This window comes from Terrapene carolina, unplaced genomic scaffold, assembly GCF_002925995.2.
Source record: "Terrapene carolina triunguis isolate 2854851 unplaced genomic scaffold, T_m_triunguis-2.0 Scaffold17, whole genome shotgun sequence".
NCBI classification, from domain to species: domain Eukaryota; kingdom Metazoa; phylum Chordata; order Testudines; family Emydidae; genus Terrapene; species Terrapene triunguis.
In genome coordinates, this window is record NW_020664368.1 from 782349 (window position 1) to 808243 (window position 25895).

At 39.7% G+C, this 25895-nt stretch overlaps 1 protein-coding gene across 1 annotated transcript in view; it reads right to left on the minus strand.

Annotated features, from left to right (window-relative positions):
* Positions 1-25895, minus strand: part of LOC112110920 (leucine-rich repeat and calponin homology domain-containing protein 1-like) — a 243568-nt gene that overhangs the window by 81507 nt on the left and 136166 nt on the right. Inside the window, exons 4-7 of the mRNA XM_026648974.2 lie at positions 18737-18842; positions 15900-16036; positions 11150-11277; positions 8459-8543 (exon numbers count right to left, since the gene is read on the minus strand). Coding sequence (XP_026504759.1) covers positions 8459-8543; positions 11150-11277; positions 15900-16036; positions 18737-18842 — 456 coding nt within the window. The remainder of the gene's footprint in view (positions 1-8458; positions 8544-11149; positions 11278-15899; positions 16037-18736; positions 18843-25895) is intronic.

Genomic DNA, 25895 nt, shown 5'->3' on the forward strand with positions numbered 1-25895 from the left:
TCTCACCAACAGAAAGAAGTTGGTCCAATAAAAGATATTACCTCACGCACCTTCTCTCTTTACCTGAGACAACTACACATCACAAGAGAAACTAACTTACTTCATAGTAACTGGAAGTTTCTTGAGATGTGTGACCCCTATCTGTATTGCACTGTGGATATGTATGTCCTCCATGCATCAGGCGCTGGAGAATTTTGAAAGCAGCGTCTGTAGGACTGCACATGTGCCCTGGCTCACTTTGTGCCTCCAACCAAGGAGATAAAGAGCAGGGCAGACCGACCGCCTCTCCAGTTCTTTCTCTACTGAGAATAAAAAGATCCGTAGCAGAGGGAAAGGAGGGAGCATAGTGTAGTACAGTCTGGGACCACACATATCTTGAAGAACCTCTAGTTGTTATAAGGTAGGTAGCTTTCTCTTCTTCGAGTGCTGGGTGATTGACCAGCAGTACCCAAAAAAGAGGAGGGTGCGAGGTTGTAGATGAGAAAAGCCCACCATTCTAAAAGATGCATCAGTGGAGGAGTCCTGTACCAAGGCACAGTGTCTGGCGAGAAATAGTCTGGGAGACTTTCTGATTGGTTATGTTCTCTGCAGTTAAAAGGCTAAAGTTCACCAAACATCGAGGACATGGATACCCCTTTCTTCTGAGGGTAAGGGTGGGTTTGGGAAGAACACAGCTAAGTGAATTGACTGGTTCAGGTGAAACTCTGAAAATACTTTGGAGTGAATTTAGGGTATAAACATAATGAAAATTTGTCCTTATGGAATATAGCGGGGGGGAGGGATAGCTCAGTGGTTTGAGCATTGGCCTGCTAAACCCAGGGTTGTGAGTTCAATCCTTGAAGGGGCCATTTAGGGATCGGGGGCAAAAATCTGTCTGGGGATTGGTCCTGCTTTAAGCAGGGGGGTTGGACTAGATGATCTCCTGAGGTCCCTTCCAACCCTGATATTCTGTGATTCTGTAAGGAGAATCCACCATCAGTGCTCCAAGCTCACCAATCCTTCTGGCTGAGGTGACAGCTACGAGGTATGTGACTGTCAAGGACAGGAGAGACACGGAGCTAGAAGTTAATGATTCAAAGGGAGCTTAGTTAATATGGAGAGAACAAGATTCAAGTTCCATTGAGGAGTGGGCCTTTTCATGGGCAGAAAGATTCTGATTAGGCCTTTCCAGAATCTGCTAGTCAATGGTGCACGAAGACGGAGTGGCCCTGCGAAGGTGGATGGTATGCACTGATTGTTGCCAAGTAGACCGTAAGGAGCTGATGGACAAACCTGATGTCTTTAAGGAAAAAAATAAAGTCCAGAATAAGAAGATTAGCTGCAGCTTTCAGGGGTACACATCTGATGCCCACAGATTAAAAAAAAAAAAAAAGCTTCCATTTAAGTAGGTAACATTTTCTAGTGGAATCCTTCCTATTATTAGAAAAGATGTTCTGTACAGCTTCAAAACACGAGAGCTCTAAGGATGATGCCCATCCAAAAAACAAGCCCTGAGATGAAGCAGATGGGGGTTGGGACATTTGATCTTGCCATTCCCCTGGTCAGGAGATCAGGAAATGTTGGAATAATGATTGGTGCCTGAGATGGCATGCATAGATGGTCTGGGAATCAAAACTTTCTGGGCCACTTGAGGGCAATGAGGATGACTCCTGTCCTGCTGAATCTTGTGTAAAGCCCAAGGCAGGAGTAGTAGTGGAGGGAAGGCATAGTTCAAGGGGTCTGATCATGGAAGAAATAGAGAGTCACCATGTGAGAGGGTCATGTCCACATGACTGTAGGTGTCCTTCATGTTGGGAGGTGTAAAGCGCATGTCCTTTTCCAGGGACGGAATTATAGATGCCAATGTGACCATGCAAAACTTGAATTTGAAAATAAAGATGGCAGAGGTCGAGAATGGGTCTCCAACCACCCTTCTTTTTGGATGCTAGGAAGTATGTCAAGTAAAAACCCCTTCCTTGGTACTAATGAGGAACCTGCTCTATCACTTCTCACTGTAAGAGGGATTCCACTTCTTGTTTGAGAATCTTCTTGTGAGAGTGGCCCCCAAAAGAGGGCAGGGCAGCGGTTTTGGATGGGGTAGGGACAACCTGTATCATATAGCCAGAATGGATGACATTACGCACCCACTTGTCCATTGTCATTGAACTCCAGGTGTTGAAAAAGAGGGCTAGACAACCCCTAAAGAGTACGTGAGGGTCAGGAGGTGTAGGTCTTAGTAGTCTGCAGCTCTCAAGCTCCCATCACAAATAGCGTTTTGCTGAGGGCTAGCACTGGGCTGAGAAAGATGTGGGGCAAAGCAGGTCTTTTGAACCCTCTGCCTCTTACAGGAAGGCTTGTAAGGTCTCTGGTGGTAGAACTGTTGTGCCATCAGTCTAGGCTTCCATGGCTGCTGGTGGAATTTTCTCTTTGGGGCAAGTGTATATATTCCCAGGGAGCGGAGGGTGGCCCTGGAGACCTTTAGAGTGTGTAAGTACTCCTCTGTCTTCTGATTAAACAGTCTGATCAAAGGGTGGATCTTCAACAGTGTTCTGGACCTCCCTGGAAAACCCCAAAGCCTGGAGCCGCAACTCCCTGTACATTACAATGGCAGTAGCCCTTGCATTGGAAGATGCATCAGCTGTCTCTACCACTGATTAGAGAGTGGTTCTGGCAACCAATTTGCCTTCCTCTATGAGAGCCTGGAATTGAGCTCTGTTCTGCTGTGGACGTCTGTCAGCAAAGTCCCGAACTATTCAAAATTCACAGAATTCGTACTTAGCCATCAGTGCCTGGTAGTTGGTTATCCTGAACTGGAGGCTAGAAGAAAACAACTTCTCTCCCAGTAAATTGAGAAGCTTGCCCTCCTTATCAGTTAGGGGGTTTGCTGCTTAGATTTCACTGTGACGGCCTGGACCAATGAGAGAACAGAAATTCCACGGCTTTGGCTGGGACATAGTACCATCTATCTGTCCTGTTAGGGGTTGGGGCATAAGTAGCCAGGGGATGCCAGACTGTTCTAGATGGCTCCAGGATGGCTTCATTAACAGGGAGTGCTATTTGAGTAAAGCCAGAGGACTGGAGGCTGTCTACGAGCTTGTGTTGAGGATCCTGAATCTCCTAAAGAGGAATCTGCAAGCTCCCCTGTAATTCTGTGAGGAAGTTCTTGGAATTGCTTATAGTAATGGGGGGTGGGAGTGGAGACATTGGAAACACAGCCTCATCTGGAGATGAAGATGGCAATCTTCTCAGTTCCAATGGAACTGACAGATTTGGCACATACTCCTTCTCCTCAGGTGGCAGTTCTGGTTGCCCTCTCTAAAGGGAGAGAAGGGACAACTCTCTAGCATACTGGCCAATTCTGCAGGATGGTATTGGTCCCATGGCACCCAGTATGGCCAATAAGATAGATCAAGTGGGGATTTCAGAGGTCCCCATGGCATGGGGTACCAATGGTTCTGAGGAGGTGATGAGACGAATGTTGGTCCCAAGCTGCTCCAGGCCTTCTGACCAGGAAGGTGCGTTTTGGAGGAGGGAATAATAATATGGAGATGGAGATATATCTATCTCATAGAACTGGAAGGGACCCTGAAGGGTCATCGAGTCCAGCCCCCTGCCTTCACTAGGGGGACCAAGTACTGTTTTTGCCCCAGATCTCTAAGTGGCCCCCCCTCAAGGATTGAACTCACAACCCTGGGATTAGCAGGCCAATGCTCAAACCACTGAGCTATCCCTCCCTCCAATAATAATGATTCATCAGGCAGTTCAGAATCTACCGATGAGGAGAAAGCCAATTCTGAGCCCAACAGCAATACAGATGGTGCCGCTGGAGGAAAGTCACAGCCCAAAGATGGAATGGGAGACAGACTCCTCCCAAATGTTGGCTCTTCTGGTGGAGTCAGAACCTCTCTTGAGAGGGAGGGACCTGATGGAGTAGGAGACTCCAGATCTGGAAGAGCAAAGATGTCCTCAGGAGCAGCACAGATCTCAGCTCTTCCTAGAGGGAGAGGGGTCCTGCCCATTCGAACTGCTGGAGCCACAGTACAGATAGTCTGAGACACAGTCATGGAAGACAAAGACTGTACCATGGGTAACCAATGCTCTCAGTGATCGGTCTTCATCAGTACTGGCAGATCCCAGGGTTTGTGTTTTGAAGATTCCAGAGACATTGGTGCTGGCAGATCGTGATTTAGTGCCAATGAAGCCCTAAACTTGTGGGCTTTCTTGTCACCCTGCTGAGATTTAAGATGTACTAAGTTCTTTTGGGCTGAGCTTAGAGACATGCTTGGTTTAGGCAGGGTTGAATCCAACTTCTTCAAAGTGGATTTGGAGGAAGATTTAGTTTCATGCTTATGAGAATGCTCTCTGTTCTCCTGACAAAACCCTGCTGAAAGTCCTGAGCAAGGTCTCATGAGAGAAGGCGCACTCCTTGCTGAGTCAGGCTCATGGATGAACGGAGGGGTGAGTGGGTGGGAGGGGGTGCCTGAGAGGGGCTCCCAACCTAGTTCCGATTGCAGCCTCATGGCCTTTTCCATTAGGTGTTTCCTTGGACAAAATTCCCACCCTTCCTGGGTATGACTGGGGAACAAACAGCAGATATTGCACCTTGCCACGACACGGATTTTCCCAAGGCAGTACATGCAGCATTGATGGTCATCACTGACTGAGAAGGATCACAGGCAAGAAGCACAAATTTTGAACCCTGGAGTCCTGGGCATAGACCAATATCCAAAATGGGGTACAGAGGAAGGAGTGATCTCCAGATTTGGGAGACTAATTATAAAATACTATAAACTATTAGATAAAACCTCTAAATTCTAAAACTTCTAAAAATTATTTACAGATATCTAAATATATGTTAACCGATAAAGAAATAAATTCAAAGCTTTGGACGCTGGAGGTTCTGACCCAGACCATGGGGTGGTGAGAAGGAACCAGAGACGCAGTCGGTCCACCCACTCTTTATCTCCTCAGTCAGAGGCACGAGGTGAGCCAGGGCGCATATGCGGATCAACAGCCACTGCTTTCAAAATTCTCCGGCTTCAGGTGCATGGAGCGCATACATCCCCACAGGGGAAAACACATAGGGACCAGCACTCAAAGAAGAACCTACAGTGCTAGTACTAATGCCACATCCTTCAGGGTAATGGTGCAGAGAAAGCAAATGGATCTTCACATGCCATATTTAATCTTGATCTCCCTATGCAAATCTCAAATACTACTGTTAAAGGAATAAAAATATGCTGTTGTTCTAGTGAATTTTAACTGAGACAGAAGTTTTAAAGAAAAAAGGTGACTCAGAGTATTATCCATCATCTCTAAAGATGAACGAGATACTGTAAAGGAGATACCATTGAAAAGCAGGATTTATCTCACAGTTGCCATAATCAATATATTGTCCTCAGAAACAATACATGAAAGGAGAAGATGTGATATTGGCAATATCCAGGACTACACTTCAGCTATAAAGAAATGACCTCTATGATGCTGTCAGGGTCAGACCAGCTAGACAGAGAATATATGTAATTTGTTCATTTAGCCCACTATCCCCTCTCCTTCCTTTCTGTATGTGCCCAACTGCATATCTGACAAAATTCCTAAAATGTACATCAGTGTTAAATGACACAAAAACTTCACTTAATTTGAATAAAAAAATCCCCTTTTTATTTAAATTACACAAAAATCTCACACATACTTGGAAAAAGAACAGTAAATAGAATGAGCTCTGTGTCTCATTTTATGAATGAACTGAAATATAATTAATCTTAGGGAACTATGAGTCAATTTGTTTTGATATATTTGTAAAGATAGTCTCAGTAAGAAAGATGAGCTTTTTGTACATTGTAAAAGCATTCACATTTTAAAGGAGTGAAAGTGATTATAATCCAATTTAACATGCTCTATTTGAAAAGATCATGGATGTATTTGGTTACAAAACGTGGACTTGAAATCACAATGTACTATAAACTTTTTGCAAAATTTCCATGTACAATAGAGATCTCAAAGTATGATGTACAAGAAAATGTGATACCATTCACTTCTCTCATGTTAAGTTCACTATGCATGTTTAGGATTCATGATCTACTTCCCATTTTCTCTATTATTGGAAAGAGAAAAAGAATGAATGAATAAATATATGAATATTACATAATTAATCTTTGTGCTATAATATGAAAAAGGGGTTGTTTCACTCCTGCTATTTTCTTAAAACAATTTTTCCAGTGTAGGCCTGCTACATTTTAATTACAGGAGGGACAATCCATTTTCTAAAAATATTCTTTATAGTCACACAGAAAGCTCTGGAATAACAGTGCTTCATTAACAAGCTTAGTCACTTTAAGCAAACATATGAGAAAAGCAATATGGAGAAATATGGCAATAAGAAAATTCAGACTCCTTGAATGGAATATATGCTCCCAGGACTATAGGGAAACTATTAAAACTCTGGCCTGAAATTGCAGCGATTCAGCTTCATTTCTAGGAGGAAACTTGTCAAAATACTTTCCAATTTATGTCCTTTTTAATGTTCTAACATTTAAAAAACAAACCAATTTATATCCTTTATGACAAGTGCTCATTAGTTTCTATTTGTTTTCGTATTAACAATAAATTCAGTTTCTAGACTGCCATCTTTCTCCTTGCATAACTTCCAAAAAACTTCTCTCCTACCCATTTGAGAGGCAGATGAGCACTGAAAATCAGCATAAACATGTTCAGAGTTGCAAAATATGCATTCCTTTAAAGTGACATGAATTCCTCCCATCAATCAGACCAAAAATTCTATGGCAGCTTGGACAAGTTTCTGCAAGTTCATCATTCAATTACTTTGGAGATTTGCTCCCCATTCACTGTCATTATTATTTATAGTGGCTAAAAGTGTGCCCCATGTCTTGCTGACCCTCACCACCGAATTCCCCACTTGTGGCTGCCTGACTTACAAAAAACCCAATCAAACAGAATTCATATTTGAGCATCAAGTATACAAAGGAGGGTGGGAGGAAAGGGTGCGGACTGGACACATGGCCTCTTCTGATCCTTCTCACATTTACAACATCTAAGTAACGAAGCAGCTTTGGCCACTGCTGCTCCCTCGGGGAGCCCCTATCTGGGACCAGGACAAGGGGAGGCCACACACATGGGCTCACCAACACTCACTTTCCCACGAAAATCCATACTTTACAAGAAGTACAGAAAATGGCAGCATTCTCTTTATAAAAATTAAAAGGAGAAGTTAAAGCTTTCATCATGCCACTATGTGATGATATGGTTCCTTTGGTTAGTATCAAGAACATGGCAGGCGTTGTACAAAAAAAGAAAAAGGCATGTACCAAATAAAGTCCAAAAGTCATGACACACTGGGAGCTGTATTACACAGCTAACCTTCATCCTTTTCCTTTCCTTCTTCATTTTCCCCCATACCCCATTACTTTCCCTGTCATATTCTCCACATTATCTCTCACCCTTCTTTTTCCTATTTCCCTCCCATGCTCTTTTCCATTCATCCATTTTCACTTGCTCTTCTCAACTCCCCCGAAGATTCAATTTACCTATCCTTTTCTCTTTTTGCAGTACCCCTTTCTCTCAGCAGCCTCCCACTGTCCTGTTCACTCCTCTCTCTTTCTTCTTTTAAATGTACAATATTTTAGAAACTGCACCAAGTCCAAATTAGTCCTTTCGGGAGACCCACCTCAAAAGGCTCTATTTTCAATTTTGTGCTTCCAAAAAAAATGCCAGTTCAGCGGCAAAGTAGAGTGCCAGCCTGGCATCTGCTTTAATGAATACACCTCTACCCCGATATAACACGACCCGATATAACACGAATTTGGATATAACGCGGTAAAGCAGCGCTCGGGGGGGGGGGCGGGGCTGTGCACTCCGGCGGATCAAACCAAGTTCGATATAACGCGGTTTCACCTATAACGCAGTAATATTTTTTGGCTCCCAAGGACAGCGTTATATCGAGGTAGAGGTGTATTTAGAGAACAAAACAGCCAAGTGTAAGAACATTACAAAGCAGCTGTAACATTGAGTCTGTGTCATCCAGTGGCCTTTAGACAGCATGAACTTGAAAAGAAGATCTGAGTGGTGGAAGCAAAATAATAATAAATTTAGGGTCAGATTTTCAAAGGTGCCTAAAGGAGTTTGGTGCCCAATCCTCATTGACTTTCAATCAGAGCGAGATAAATAATTAATTCTCGTAGGCAATAAAATCACAAAGGCATCAATCCACTCATGATGAACCTTCGTTCTTCAGTAATGTATTCTTAAAACCTTTTGAAATAAGTGTTTTGACAGCCCCCTCCACAGGGTATATAGAATAAAGTTTCTCTTCTATCCTCATCATTTCACTCTTTACTTTTGTAGAAATTTCTGTCCAGGGTTTGGCTGCATATTTTTGATACATAGAAAGCATCTCCACAAAACTATCCAACTGGAAGCATAAACCAAAATGGCTGAAAAAGCAAAAATTCAGGTAAGTTACCTCTGTAGCTGACAAACGTTTATCTCCGTTATCACTGCCAACGCCTGAATCAGAATCCTTCTTACTTGGATATATGTCGTCAATGCTAAATGTAAACAAAAGTGAACAGAAAGTTATTTTAGTGTGCACTAAGAGCCTGATCCTGATCTCAGTGAAGTCAGTGCCAAAACTTCCATTAGCCTCTATGGTCCAAGATCAATCCCTTAACAAATTAATAATATAATACATGTGAAGTAAGACTGGTAACATTATTGTGCAAATGTTCAGTGTCAAGTAAAATTAATTAAACGAACAACTCGACAAGTTCCTCTAAGAAGATAGTAAACTTACTGGTTAAAAATAGGAAAAAATAATCTATTGTTAAATCATCCTTTTTTGTTCACAAAGATAAAAACTGCCAGTAGTTTAGCAGCATTCTGACTGCTTAGCATATCCCCAAACTGACTTTCAAATCAACTAAAATAGTTGAACTCAGACTGTAGTCAACTAAATCGCACCTGAGCATTAATATGTTAAAAATTAATTAGTGTTGGAGGAAAGGGCGTTGGAGCTCCCTAGAGCATGAAGTAATTAATAACATAGGTACCTTTGTGACATGCATTAATTTAAAAACTCCTTGAGGTTTACTTATTTAAATTGGTAAACCATAATAATGCCAGGTACCTTCTGCTCTGGTTTCATTGCGTAATATATGACCTTTACTCATTGTACAGTACAATATTAGTCATATGCTCATGTTCCTATGATAATACATTGACCATCACATTTTTCTGTCTATTTGTGATCTAAAACATTAAATTGTAATCCTGCCCAATTCCACCTTATTTTTTTTGCACATTGTCACTTTCCAGCAACTAGACATATTTACCAATAAAAATGAAAAAAGCAATTTTAAGCGCCTTTGTAAAAGCCAGGTCTCTGATTAAGGCTCAGTTTTTGCCATCTGTTATCAGTAAATACTGGGACTTTGTGTGAAATAATCTGTGGAAATCCCAGAGGTTTTGTGTTTCTTTGGTTTCTTTGTTTCTTATTCTCAGAAACATGAAAACAGTATTTTCCATAATTTTTGGTTTTTCATTGGCTAGTGGAAAAGCTAATGAATACAAAGGATATACTTGTGCTAAAGTATATGTGATAAATTAATAAAGTATAACACAGGAATGTAGAAAAAGTCTGCTATTCCTGATAGGTCCTCAAGCATTGTATTTATTACATATCATTATTAATGTGGTAGCATATAGAAGTCCCAGTTATGGACCAGGACCCCACTGTTCTTGTCACTTGCATGAACATACAACAAAAAGACGCCACTGTATGTCCCATGAGTAAATTAAATGAAAGCCTTTTCAACTTTGATGAAGTAGATCTCTCTCATAATAAACTATATGCTCATTTTATACCATTATACCACTGGTCACAACTCCATAGCTAAAGCTGAATTTCATTTTAGACTAAAATCAAGCATTAAACTATTTTATATAGGATAAATATAGCATATCCACCCCAAATTTACAGGGGTTACTCTCTGAGTACAGGATGAATTTTTGAGAATTTACCTGAAAAATCTATCAGTTTATGAGTTCAAATTAATTTAAGAATTGGTTCTTTAAGAAATGTAGCACCTGTCAGTCTTTTCTTTGTCCCAAATGATCTTAATAAGGAACAACAAAGACTTTTTAAACTATCTTGATAATTAAAATTCATTGAAGTCTTGTGCATACACCATGTTTGAAGAAATTAGGTTGCAAATAAGATAAATAATTAATTATTGTATTTAATATTATTATACAGGTTATCAACAGGGTTCTCCCTGCCCATCTTTTCCTTCATATAGCGCTAGTGCCTGTAACATAGCTCTCTAAACCAATAAACCAACTGAAAATTAAAGGCACAATCCACCAATACACTTTGGCTGCCTTGCACTGCTCTAGTGATGCAAAGCAGATGTAATCCCGGTTCTGGCTGCTTTGTGCTGCTCTGGTGTACCAGTGAATTCGCTGTTTACAATTACAATTTTAAAAAATATTAAAGTTGATACTACTTATCTCAGGTCATTAGAAATATCATATGGTAGCATTATTTACTGTTTGTATCTGAAATGTTTTTTAAAAAACAAGGATATCCCTAGATAAACTTACTAACGTTGAGTTAAGGTTGAGAAGACAAAACAGTAATTAGATCAACATTTTATCACATTATCCCAAAACTCAGCATTACCAATCCAAGAAATTCAGAGTTAAAATTACACTTAAAAGAAATCCAAACATGTTAAGTTTTGGAAATGCACAGTTAAGTGATCTCAAAAACCTTAACTCTGCCCAGTAGTGATAACATGAGGGGGGAAAACATGAAAAACACCAATGTGTATTTAAAAATCAATCTAATCTAATCTGAGTCCATCAAAACTAAAACATCTTAATCAAATTACATGGTTATGGTGGAGGGTAATATTTAATAATCACCAAGATTACATTTAAGTTATGTTATAATCATTCTGAAGTAATACAGGGGTTTCTCTGGAATAAAGATTATTAATTCAGATGAGAGTTTTATTCAAAAAGGTACAGCTGACATAAACCTACTTTGAAAACTCTTGAAGTAAAAGAATAAAAAATATATTCCACTTTGTTTCCAGACTGCTAGAACTGATTTATGTGAACAAAGAATGCAGTGTTAATCTTTTGTACTTACCTCTCTTCCACAGGTTGCTGCAAGTGTGGTCGTTCTATGGCATTAAGATAAAGTGAGTCTGTTGTTTTAATCTGGCACGCCTGTATGCTCAGATATTTGAATATGTGCACTTTACCCTTTATACAAATCTATTAGGATGAGAAAAAAAACATTTATAACCATAAAGATTTAAAAATATATATTTGCTCCAAATTTGACCTTACTAATATTAACTTCCTAGAAAAATAGTAGACAGGATGTTTTCCATCAGATTATATCGTTTAAAAAAATTACAACAAAAACAGTGTGCAATCTCATTTTGCTGCTTTGGTGAAGATGTTAAGAAGTAGCAATGGAGATAATGGGAATTTTACCAATGACTTCAATTGGAGCATGCCCACTGTGACCCATGTGGGTTTGGGCAAGATGTGCACAACTTTATGTCTTCTAGTATAAATACATTCCAAGAATAATGCACATCTCCCTTAACATCAAGAACAACATAAGTGTGTAGAGAAAGTAGAAACAAGAAGCAGCCATATCAACATATGCTACATTATAAATCCAGGAGAACAATACTGTACCTTCCCCCTCCGCAATGGAGAAAGACAAAGCAAATGATATTTTTCAGTTTATAAGTAATAAATATTTTTTATTTTAAGAAAGTAGTTAACAGGGCACCTAAATCAAATGTTCTGTCTCTTTCTATTTAGTTAAATTGTCTTTACAAGTTTCTACGCATTTGTATGATGCATTTATTCCATTTGAGAAAAAAACTGAACTCAGATTTCTAATCTCACCACTTGGTGGTGTCTGCTTCACTTATCTTTTAAAATCAGCTTTATGGTTAATGGAAAAATGGAAAACGTTTTCATTTTCTTTAAGCAAATCACGTCTTACTCTTATTCCATGCAAGCAATGCCCGTCAATCAACAATCATTTTTGGCTCCCATAGCAGAGCTGTAATAGTTTAATGAGTCCAAACAATGACAATGGAAAACTTTGGACGGCAGAAGCCTACAGAGAACACAGGCATTTCCTTCAGTTTTACTGTAGTACTCACTTATAGTACCCGCAAGTACCTGCATACAGCAACTTCACACTGAGAAAGATATAGCATCATCTACTGGTGGAGGTACTATCTACACTAATCATTACAATGTTCCCCTCTCTAGTTAAATATCAATTTAAACAGTAACGCCTAGGAATCCAAGTAGTCTGCCATCCATGCAGATTTCCATGTTAATCTGCCCCCTCAAGTCCTGTATTCAGTCATGTACGCATCACTCATAGTTGGATCTAAATGATCAGCGAGTGAAGGATTCATGTCCTCTAGATCAGGCCTATCTGTTGTGGTCAGACTGCCTGATGAAGATGGCACAGTGTTGAGGTTCCTAGAACACCCCAGCAATTCTTTGTCCACAATCAGTCTCCCTTTATTAGCCATAGGAACCTGCTGAGTACCTCCAAATCCTCTACTGAAGCCCTCTGGAATAGTTGTTGAGCATCCTCAATGTTTGCCCTCCCCTTTCTTTCAGTGAATCTGGGCACCAATTCTCAATGCAATACAAAAGGTTGGGCTCTCACTTTAAAAAAAAAAAAAATCAGGAATGATGAGTTGTTTAGTTTCTTAATTATTGTGTAATGTCCCCTCCAAAAAGGAGTAATTTGGGGATTTTTCCACTTGCATGCCTACAGCTCTCTACTTCCTGGATGGGCACATCATTTTCCTTTTTTCCTGGCATCTTGTGCTCGACATGTTCATTTCCAGCTCATCTGTTCCTCCACCTTCTGGAATGCTGTCATCAGGTCACTGATGGTAGATTCCACCATGTCACCCCCCTGTGTAGGTGCAGAGGGCCTTACCAATTCTTGCTGCCTGAACATCAAGTCACAGGGAAGCATGGGTTTGCGGAACCCAAAAATAACCTGTGACTGTTACACCAGGGAAATCTGATGTGGGGGCTGCCTCACAGGAATATTCCCTGGCTTAAGCACAACCCAATGTTGCATCCAATCATATCTCCCAAGCTCTTCATTATTCCTGGAGAACACAGTGGCATGTTGTACGAGCAACTGTTCTAATCACTTCCCTTTGTTGCTTTCTACGGCTGCTTTTGTTAAGTCAACCCCTAGCTCTTTTACTGACTGGACTGCAACATAGCTCTTGATCTCTGCCCCTTTGGGAGGCTTTGAGACACTAGTTATCTTGGACACTGTCCCCATGGCCTGATTTTTCTCTAGCTACATTTCCTGGTCAGTCACGTTAATTGCACTTATCCATATCACACCCTTTGGTCCAGCTCGAAAAAATAGAGTTTTGCTAAACAGCAATCCTGACCAGATATTGGTGGCTTCAAATACTCCTACAGATTCACTGCAGCTGTACTTTATCATCAGGGGTATTATTGCATGATTAGCTGGCTTCACCACAACTTTACCTGAGCCTTCACAGGAAGGACGAGGTTCCTCTCTGTCATCCTGTAGGCAAGGTAGAGGCACCTCTAAAAACCCCATGTCCACACTTCCTCCTGCCAACATCCAGCAGGGGTATCTGAATGTTATCCAGGGACAAAACTCTTCTATTAATACCCCAAGAGTTCTTGTGATGCCCTCGGATGAAATCCTCTCCCGACATAACAGCACTAGAAATACTGGTCACCACAACAAAAGTCCACCTAATATGCAAAGACCCCAAGTTCAGGGGCAGCACTGTTGATTAACACTCACCAGTTTAATTATGAATATTAAATATATATATATATATATATATATAGGTCATCGAGTCCAGCTCCCTGCCTTCACTAGCAGGACCAAGTACTGATTTTGCCCCAGATCCCTAAGTGGCCCCCTCAAAGACTGAACTCACAACCCTGGGTTTAGCAGGCCAATGCTCAAACCACTGAGCTATCCCTCCCCCAGTACAAACTCCTGCAGTACAAATTCTCTTCTCTTTCAGCACTAGGAGTTCGCCATAGATGAGATTTATTTCAGATCCTGAGTTCAACAGCATTGTAGTTTTCCAGGCATCGATGTCTTCAGACACATAGTAACAGGTGTCTGTGTAGCTCCTGACTGGCCCATTCTAAGAGTTGCTGATGGTGGCCCTACTGCATCAGCAACTTCTCGTTTCCCTTGGTGTGGCTTACATCTGTTTGGGCAATTCTGTCTCCAGTGGCCTTTGCTTCTATATCACCTGCAAATGTCATCTGTCATGGGATGCACTTGGGAAACAGTCTCTCTCTTCTGACCTATGGGATGCCTGTGAATAGGTTGCACATGGGCCTCTGCCAATTATTTAGCCACTTCACTAGCAATAATTTCTTGAAGTGCAACATCTGGTATAAGGGAATACCCTAACGCTGCAAATTAGCAGCTAATACCTTTATGAGAAACATGAATTTCTTCTTCCACATTTTTGAACTCTGCATATAATCAGGACCATAGATATGTCCAGTATGTTATCCTTCACCAGCAGGTTATGAAATTCTCCTCTTAAGCTGTTTACAAACTGACTTTTCACACAGAATACTCTCATGGCTTGCCAGTTCCAGATGTGGAACAGCCGATTCTGCTTCACTAGAGTCATCTCCTAGACAGGGGTATGACGTAAAGGCCTACTGAACAATCTCCTTAATGCACGCTATAACTCTGCAGGGGTTCCTCTTCCAGATGCCTTCTGGCTTGCCATTCCTTCCAGTATTTCAAAAAGACCAATGGCCTTTCACAGAGGTTATATAAGTGTTTGTGTGACTGTCTATAAGAACCATGATCCGCATTGGGAAGCTGCTGGTAAAATACTTTGGCATCACTATTCAAAAATACAGCTTGGTACTGTGCTACTTCCTCATCAGTCCACTCAAAGTCTGTGAAGACTCAAAGATTCCAGTCTCATCTGCATGACCAGTAAATTTCTTCTCAGGCAAAAGAGCTTCTGCCATCTTGAAGCCACCAGTTGTAATATTTGCTTACAGAATCAGAGATTTACTGGGACACAGCAAGCACCAACTTAGTACACACAGGCAGGACAGATCTTCCTGCTAACCCCTCAGGTCATATCAACAACATAACATACAAGGCAACAACTTAACAGTAAGATATAGCACTGTCTACTGGTGGAAGTGTTGCCTACATTCATCATCACAATACATTACACTTCAAGGCAGGCTATATCCAAATATGGAACTTATTAGTTTCTATGTGCATCACATACAGTAGGCTTACAGAAAGTTGTTTTAACTACTGTCCTGAACATATTAGTGGCTTGTTAATTGGTAAAATCACACCAAAGCTTCCTGAAATGTCTGCCCATTCACTTATAGTAGTTATGGAACATAGGTTTATCCACAACATTTCTCTTACAATTTTCCCCATCATCATCATAAAAATATCCTGTTTATTAGCAGTAACCATTGAAGGAAGACAGGCGAATGAAATAAAGATTACCAATGTATTTATAAAGTAGCTGCAATTTAGTGGGGGGAATATTCTAGAATGACTCTGTTCAGGTGCTATGTATGCTCAAGAGCACAAGTTAGGAGCTTGAGGAGACCTACCATCTCCCATTTATTTATATTTCAGAAAAAATTCTAGCTAAAATCAATTGACTGTGATCATTAAGACCCAACAGATAGCATTGCTGGGTTTGCAGTCTTGGAAAAAAACAAGATAATGAAGTTTTATACTATAATAATTAAACACAGGCTGTTCTTGATATCATCTAGCCTATTCTTATTCTAAAATCACAATTTAAGTGACACACATTACTTACTTGTGCTGGTGGAGACTGCAGAGGATTGTTCTCAAGCAATAATACTTGTAACTGCACCATCTTTCTAAAACAAACTGGAATCACGAGCACTTTATTGCAGGAAAAGTCAAACTTTACCAAGGGAAGCTCTATAAGTTCTAAAAGTAACAGAAAGGATCATAGTTATTATGGTATTTATTTTTGTCACAAAATATATGAAATAAGTATTTTTGAATATGATTCTATTTGTAATTGGAGAAAATAAGGATTCCACAGTATAATAAATTAAATTTATTTTTCTTCTAAAAACAAGTTATGGACGATCCTGTTACTTTACTTATGTACTCTGAAGACCTTATAAATTACATTCTGTTTACAATGTCCACCCGGTGCTATAATCACAGCACTTGGCATTCTCAAGTATCTAGGCCAACTTGGCTGTTGGCAGCTGCTTAAAATCAAATCAAATACCTTTCATGCTGCAAAGGGAGGCATAGCTATTTAAGACTATAAATTCCAAAAAAAAACAAGTGGTTTTGAAAAATAAATTCTGTACCATATTAAGTAGAAAGAATAATCTCTAACTTCTGTTTATATTACTAGAAACTATTGTTTCTCAGTTGGGGTACAATGTATTGTACTATTCTTTCAAATGAGTATAGACAGTTTCCTAGAGTCGCTCTGTCAAAGATACCTTTTTTGGGATTGCTGATCAGGCAGAGCCAGGCAAGAAGGCTGGGTCTCTAACATAGGTCACAGCATCTCAGATTACTAAAGGATGGTCAGTATTGATGGCAAACTCTGGAAATCCTGATGGGATCTCTCCAAAGGCATTGTCAGAATAAACAATGCTGCCACAATAAGGGATGGAAATGGGATTAAGTAAGAAAAATAGCTAAATATAGTCACTTTCCCCCACAACATCATCAATGTTGATATTAATTTAGGTAACTATAAAGAATCAAAGCAAAGCCAAATATAGTAACTGTTCCCTTTTGTGGGCAGGACTACGTTACTAGTATACTCAACTTTTTCTGATGCTTTTCATTACTAATATTGAATCAAACATTTAGTCCTTTCTTGTCTTCAAAGAAAAAATTGTTTGAGTAAGAACTTCAAGATTTAGCCCAGAAAAATAGCTGGCTTTCATAACTGCATCTTATCCCCACAAGTCCTGTAAATTTATAAACACCATATCTAGACTCACCTCATTTTTTATGATATGTACATACCTAAGGTGTATGTTACTAAGCACCACTTCCCCGTTTAATGTCTTATTGCTTTAATATCCCCCAAATATACACACAGTTTTATGCCAATACTGTGTATCAGTGTGTAAAAACTGACCACAATAGTTTAATGGTGTTGGTAATCAAATACCAGAGACCAAGAGGACGATATAGAATTTCTTCTGGTGCATTTCCTAAGGTATCATCACTTGGACAATAACATAATATTTAGGGCTGTCGATTAATCGCAGTTAACTCATGCGATTAACTCAAAAAAATTAATCGTGATTAATCGCACTGTTAAACAACAGAATACCAATTGAAATGTATTAAATATTTTGGATTTTTTCTACATTTTCAAATATATCAATTTTGATCACAACACAGAATATAAAGTGTATAGTGCTCACTTTATATTATTTATTACATACATTTGCACTGTAAAAATGATAAACAAAAAATAGTATTTTTCAATTCACCTCATACAAGTACTGTAGTGTGCAATCTCTACCATGAAAATGCAACTTACAAATGTTATTTTTTGTTACATAACTCAAAAACAAAACAATGTAAAATTTTAGAGCCTACAAGTCCACTCAGTCCTACTTCTTGTTCAGCCAATTGCTAAGAGAAACAAGCTTGTTTACATTTATGGGAGATAATGCTGCCCACTTCTTAATTACAATGTCACCTGAAAGTGAGAACAGGTGTTTGCATGGCACTATTGAAGCTGTCGTTGCAAGATATTTACATGTCAGGTGTGCTAAAGATTCATATGCCTCTTCATGTTTCGGCCTTGCTCCAGAGGACATGCGTCCATGCTGATGACATTAATTAAATTTCTGACTGAACTCCTTGGGGGAGAATTGTATGTCTCCTGCTCTGTTTTACCCGCATTCTGCCGTATATTTCATGTTATAGCAGTGCAAATATTTGTAATCAAAAATAAATATAAAGTGATCACTGTACACTTTGTATTCTGTATTATAACTGAAATCAATATATTTGAAAATGTAGAAAACATCCAGAAATATTTAAATGGTACTGTATTCTATTCCAGTTTAACAGCGCGATTAATCGCAATTAATTTTATTAATCATTTGACAGCCCTAATAATATGCAACTTCTACTCACACTGAAGCAGTACTGATTTGATTAGGCTTCTAATGCAAGTACAATGACCTCAGGAAAAAAACCACAGTACTTTGAAGTACATGATATACTTTTCTCCAAGATTCCTAAAATATTCTAGGACTCCACAGGGCTGATCCTCAGCTGGTGTAAATTGTCATAACTCCACAACAGAGCTAAAACATTTTATATCAGCGGAGGGTCTGACTGCATAGGTCATTCATAAATAAATACTCTTCAAACCAATGATTTGAAGACAAGTATCAAGCCACCATGAATCACAAAGATAATTCATTTTAAAAAGACCTACATATTGCTTCTGTTTGGCAGTAAGTATTGTAGTATGTTGCTGATGCACGGTAAATCCACCAAATTCAACAAATTTTAGCACAAGGAAATGCGAGGTTTTTAATCTTACTTATTTACATAATTAAACATGCATATTTTCTAAGTTGTAATTAAAAAGTAATTTTAAAGGTCTTTTTTTTTTCTTTTTACCTTGTGGTAAAACCTTGAGGTAATTTCTTCTGATATTCAGTTCTCTTAGAGATTTCAACTGGCCTATCTGCTGTGGCAAAGTTGTGATTTCATTGCAGCTGACATCCTATATTAAAAGCAATAAGGAGATGATGAACTGTCTTCCCTCAAGACAGTTGACTATTATGGGTGTGAAATTCGAAGTACTTTGTTGATCCATTAAAACATGTTTTCCAGGTTAATGAAATGTAAATTCATATAACCTGCCATGTCTTATCTTTGCACTGAAAAACTAGCATGTGATAAGTGTCACATCACATAAAATCAAAATACAGCATTTACTTAGGTTTGCTTAGTGAAGTTACGCAGAGGGCTATTTGGGCTCCTTGTTCATTTTCCTACATCTGTTTTTGATTTTCCAGTAAATTGCTGAAGGACTTTGCAATCTGTCGGGAGGGGGTGGGGGAGGCAGAACACTGATAGGAAATGAACAATTTTCTAAAATCAAGCGACTCTCTTTTGATGGGACTCTAAATTAGATTACTTGCGGGGAGATTTGGTGGAGATAGATTAGAAGTTGGGTTTCAATTTAAAAAAAATTGATTTAGGGATTTTTCCTTTTTTAAAACCAAAATGCTAGCAACACAAAAACATAATACAATTGCAGTTATTTTTACACACTAGTTTAAGAACTGGATATAGGAAGGGGCTCACAATTACCGGTAGGTATGCAATTCATACTTTAAACTCTACAGAAGGAGAAACAGTCTCCTCTTACAAAAGTCACCTATTTGAAAGAGAGAGAAAGAGAACTGGCAATTCAATGTGACAGTACCAATTTAAGATGGTGGGAAACAACTCTCCTCTTTTATAAAAAACATCATTTATTTGATGGGAAATACAGACGTTGTTAAAAGAGCATTAGGTAAAAAGTTTCAAAAGCACGTAAGTGACTTAAAAGCATAAGTCTCATTGAAAGTTAAAGGAATTTAGACTCCTAAATCATATAGGTGCTTTACCCTATTTTCTTGGTTAAGTGGTCCCAAGTTTACCACACCTAAAAATTATAATATATAGTTTTAATCAGAGTACTCTGTGAACTCAGAATGTCTGTAAGTTCTCCAAAGCACAGGCAGAGAGCACTCCACTGGTTAATTCGCAATGACAGGTGTGCGGGCCCCACTATACTGAGTGCTGTGTGCTTTGTTCCTGTGATCAGGGAGGTTGTTGAAATTTACAAAAGGTACAAAAAAAGAACAATTCCTGTACATTTCAATGCCCTAATGGATAATTTATAGAAGGCTGAATTAGGCCCCTCATCTCAGGTTTTAACAACCTGGACCAAGATGAAGCTTCTGTTCATCTCACAATCTCTAAAAGAACAACTGCTAGAAAGTTAGATTTGTAAAGTTAAGATGCAGTACAAGATGGAGTTGATCCAACACAAGGTGTAATGGAAAGGAGGAAATGCATTAATACTAGTAATACATATATAAAATAAATGCATTAATAATACTAATACTGTTGATGCATTAATCAAGATTCTGAAAAGCCTAAAATCAGTAATCAAGATCAACTCCTGTAATCAGGGCATTTAAAAACAAGATCAAATTAACTTACAGGCTTTAGCTTATACTACCAAACACACCAGTATGTAGTCAACATGACACTGAAAAAATGCTAAACCTTTTGCCTAAACCTGTGATGCATTGTCATTTGACTAGAATGGTCCTGCAAGATTTCATGTACTGTATAATATGGAGATCAACAAAAGGAAGGAGACACTATCTCCGAGAGTATGATTTACGTAGTGATAATACTTTCCCCTAAAGAGACAAGGTAATTTCTTAAGGACATTAACTCCTACTTTTACGGTTATTGTTTCAAGTGGCAGAGTTGAACAATACCCATAAGCTCAAAGATTCTGCAGTTCCCCAAATCAGGTTTCAAATTTAGTCCTTTGAAGGGAGTTTCTCTAATACTATTCAAACATATTATGTCAATGCCATTTCCAAATCAAGAATTTCTTCAAAGAATAATTAGTGAGAAAACTGAAGGGGGAGGGAGCTCTATTTGACAATATTGGATTGGGTATCAGAGAGATAAAAGTCTCCTTATCAGGATCCCACTGCAGCCAAAACTTCCTTCCCTTCTCAAAACAGAGCCAGGGAATTGTTTTAGGTTTTAGACAAGGAAATTAATAAATCCTTGTTAATGAGTGCACTGGAAACTGTCTCTTGTCCAAATTACTGTAAAGTATGGTTAATTGCATAGTTCTTAGTCCAAATATTTTTAGGGATTTACTGCCCTAATTTTTATCTAAAGACTTGAAACAAGTTCATAATTAAGCATTTACTTTTTAGAACATACAGTTTAAAAGGTAAAGTGCCCCTCTTGCAGAAAAATTGTATGGTAAGGATGTGTCTAGAAGCATATTTCTATGTGTGTATGAATCTTTAATAAAACCGACTTGGTTTCAGGGTGTAAGAGAATTTTTCAAGGAAGTATAATAATTTTATGGTTGTTAGTAACTGCAAGGACAAAGTCTGCTGGTGACCTTTTAAGAAATCCAAGAATAAAACTCATCTTTTTAGTTCATAGTCACAAGATATCCAGAGATAATAGTATCTTTTATCCGACTCAACACTGCATACAACATTTTTTTACTTTCTGGTTGGGTACATATGACAAATCAAGAGCAGTGTACTCCTCCTAATTCCAGTATGTAATACATTACCCTGCTTTTGTTTTGCATCTTGGCTTCAAGGACATCTGCAGACAATTAAAATAATGTACTCCAAATGCCTTTTCAAATTCCAAAGGTTAATATTTGGTGAAGGTCAGACTTCTTCTAATAATTCCATTTTATTCATACCAGTTGTCTCCCTGTTTGATAACATGGACAAGCTCTCTCAAATAAGACTGGAGAACAATAGTCAAGTGGAATTTGGAGGTCAAATAGTGTGCAAACAAGTTAGTACTGTTAGCACTATCGAAAGTTTGAAGTTAAGGGTTCTAAATACTCAGTTTTTTACAGGAGCGTATAGTTGTACACTAGAGCTACCTCCAAAGGCCTGCTCTACAGCAGCATGCAGGTTGCCTTCATGCAGCTAAGCTCCTTGGCACTGAAGGGATGCACATTTCCATACACGGGCCACATCTCAGCAGCAGAAGCACAGTAATGCCGTTAACAGGCATCTCTTCATGGTCATGGAGAGGATTCACCCCTTAGGACAGGTGTAAACTACACCTCTACCCCGATATAACGCAACCCGACAGAACACGAATTCAGATATAACGCGGTAAAGCAGCGCTCTGGGGGGCGGGGCTGGGCGCTCCAGCAGAGCAGCGTGTCAGGCTCCGACACGCTGCTCTGAGTGGGGTGTTAAGGGTGCCAGGCCGGGGCCGAGGGGTTGGATAAGGGGCAGAGGGTCTTGGGGGGGGCGGTCAGGGGACAGGGAGCATGGGAGAGCCACAGCCCGAGGAGGGGAGCTGCAGTGCAGGGGAACGTCACATGGGCTCCAGCCGGTGCCGAGAAGTTGAGGAAGACTGGTCCATGCGGGGAAGTTGCAGATCCAGGGCAGGGAGAGGTGCCTGTCCTAGACGGTGCCGTGCAGGTGCCCCTGTCCCGGTGCTGGAGGGCTTGGCACACAGCGGGCCCAACTGGCAGGCTGCGCCCCGCTCGCAGCAGCGCCGGGCGGGTTCTCTGGGTCCACAGCGCGCCGCACTACCTGCCCGCAGTCAGGGGCTCCATGTGCCCCAGCGGACAGCTGGCCACAGCGTCCTCACCAGAGATGGGCTGTGTGGGGCTCTGCGGAGGAGAGACGGGCTGAGCGTGGGCACGCACGGCAGGAGCCGCCCGCCGATAGCTCCCCCTCCCCTGGCACTGCGTGGGCACGGGGCGGGGACCAGGCACACGTGAGCACCTCGGGTGAGGCTGCCTGCCCTGCTCCCCATCGTGGGCTCAACTGCTGCACTTGGCTGGGCATGCTCCGCGGACCGGGCAGCGGCTGCCGGGCCAGTTCCCCCTGCCCCGCCCCTGCGGGGCTTGCCCCAGCTGATGTGGTCGAGCAGGTGTGAACGTTTCCGTGCGCCGGCTCCCCGGGTCCTAGTACCAATCCCGGTGCGGCGCGTGGCTCAGCGTGGGAGTCCTGGGGGTGATTAGGGATGGGGGGGTTGGATGGGTCAGGGGTTCTGAGGGGTCAGTCAGGGGGGCAGGAAGTAGGTGGGGGTTGGATGGGGGCAGGGCTATTTGCTGACTATGAATAACGGAGGTGCTCGAGGCCAAAGCAAGTTCGATATAACGCGGTTTCACCTATAACGCGGTAAGATTTTTTGGCTCCCGAGGACCACGTTATATCGGGTTAGAGGTGTATCAAAATAATTTCAATTCAGTGTTAACTCTAAAGCTTCTGTTTCACTCTGTGTCCATCTCACTTTTCAAAACTACTACATACATTTGGACCTGCTGGAGGGTTTCCACCATTTCAGTCCCATCTTCTGCAAAAAATTCTGTGTGCACTTTGAGCACTGATAGCAAGTAAAATAAATCATCTGGCTGTTGACCCACTGGATGATTTGTCAAGAGTTACATATTTTCCCATCATCTACAAAGTCAATTATTTTATTGAAACGAAAGAAAAACACAGTGTTGATTTTATTATTCATTTTCATATTTAAATTTTAAAACTTTGTATTTAATGTACCTAAGGCACTTACAGAATTTCCAGACTGGTGCATACCTAGTTACCTTGCCATTAAAAATATTTGCTTTTGCTTTTTACTCATTATTAGAACCAACTCAGACAAAAGGGGGAGCTGGATTCAATTCTGGCTCAAGCAGCCTTATTCAATTATATTTCAGTTGCAGCACACAACAGTTGCAGTTACACCTTCATTATCCCTTCTGAAGACAATTAGTTTCTCCAACTATAAATGAGGACAGAATTTAGTCTGCAGAATTTATTACTGGTGATTATATATAAAAAGAAAAGAACCCAGACTGACTTTTAGATCTCAGAGTTGAGTATGCAACATTGCCAACAGGAAAAAATATTTACTTATAAACAGGACATTTAATATGAAATAACTGAGACAAACAAAATATCATGGAACTCTACAATGTTGTTTTACTAAGTCACTTTTCAGAGTAGAACCACAGTCAGCTGATTGAAACAGATTCAATTTATTTTAAAAGAACTCAAAGGATTATGAAATCCTGCTGGTATACAGGAACAAGATTAATTTCACTCAATATCTTTAAATTTTAATGGTTACAAATTAGTAGAAAAGACAACTACAATGTGGTTCCATTCATTTTGGATTTCTTTCTGAAATTATTCTTATAAATGTTAATACAAGTTTATTCCAATAGATGGTCAAAGCAAGCAAGGATAACAATCAGTTAGTATCAAAGGGGTAGCCGTGTTAGTCTGAATCTGTAAAAAGCAACAGAGGGTCCTGTGGCACCTTTAAGACTAATAGAAATATTGGGAGCATAAGCTTTCGTGGGTAAGAACCTCACTTCTTCAGATGAGATTCTTACCCACGAAAGCTTATGCTCCCAATACTTCTGTTAGTCTTAAAGGTGCCACAGGACCCTCTGTTGCTTTAATCAGTTAGTAGGTTAAGCATAATTAAACAAATGATGGTGGTAAAGATATCCAGTTTTACTTTAATACTTATTATTGGAAGGTTTAAACATAGAAACTGACATCCATTGAATAAGATTCCAGGTGTCTTCCAGATTATTCAAACACTCAGTAGTATGCCATTAAATATTAATAGGCCTTTCATCTGATTAAATCTTTTGTTCACTACCTATTAAAACATTTTAAATTTGCTTAAAATATTGGTTGCTGTGTGTTTTCAAAGGGTGAAATTCACCATACTGCCAAAGACCAAATAAATCCTTAAACTAGGCCTGAACTGGTGTAATAGGCACATATGAGTTTATGCAAGCCCTCAACATTAAGTGAATTTCATCCTGCACATCCATCTCAAAAATCATGATTCAGTCATGAGTTAACATTTTAATAACCCAAGCCAGTTCTCTTAGAGCTTATGCCATCTGAGACCATACTGAATGCAAGGGAAATAACTGAACTACTGAATTGTAATTAATTGCAACAACCAGAGGAAAGTTATTTTCCTAACCAATACTTGAAAATAATCTGAATGTTTACTAAAGTGGTAGCATCTAAATAGACATTAAAAGACATTTCAATGTTTCATTTCAGAGACAAAAGACAGATTTACACAACAAATACAATTTGCTCTATGGAATGTATTTACTAAAATCTGGGTGCAGTTAAATGGTGAAAATGTTAAATTTCTATAAAACAGTATTGTACAATAGCAACAGAAACATTTTACTGGTAAATGCTTTTATTTGGGTTATGAGACCTAGCTTAATCTGTGACAACCTATCCATATAAACGTCTCTGCATCATATACTGTAGCACTATTTATCAATATGCTTTAATTTATATTCCACTTTACCCCATCCAATACGTCATAGGTTAGCAATTTCCAAGCAAACAATCCAATTTGAATAGTGACCTAAATAATCACAGTGGTCATCAACGTAAGGAGATTATGTCATCAGAACTGAATTATTCACAAATTTAACAAACCTTGTTATGTTAACATGCTATTTTGTAACCATACAGAACACAGGAAAAAAGATTAGAGTCATACTTTCAGCTTTCACACAAGTTTTTCTACCCTCTTGCTCCAGTCAGAATCTAACCAAAGTGATACGTGCTACAATGTTGTTTTGCAATTATTTTTAGAAAAGTAATTTTTACATTTTCTTGCTGCTTCCAAAGAGTGACACTGATGCTGGGACTGGGAAGTAGCAGAATCAGTCAAGTCTGTTGTCTTTTGAAACAGTGGTAGTACAAAAGACAGTAGGAACTCAAAACAAAACAAAAATCCAAAGAGTCCTGCCTCCTCCGGAGCACAATTTGTACTTCTTTTGAACCTCTTAAATAATTTTGCTTTTAATTTTTAAAAGCTAAATCAGAAGCAGGGCTTTTATTTTTACTTAATGCAAATTCTGTTTACTCATGGAACTAGGGTTGCCAACTTTCTAATGGCAGAAAACTGAACACCCCTGCCCCACCCCTTCTCCAAGATCCTGCCCCCACTCACTCCATCCTCCTTCCCTCCATTGCTC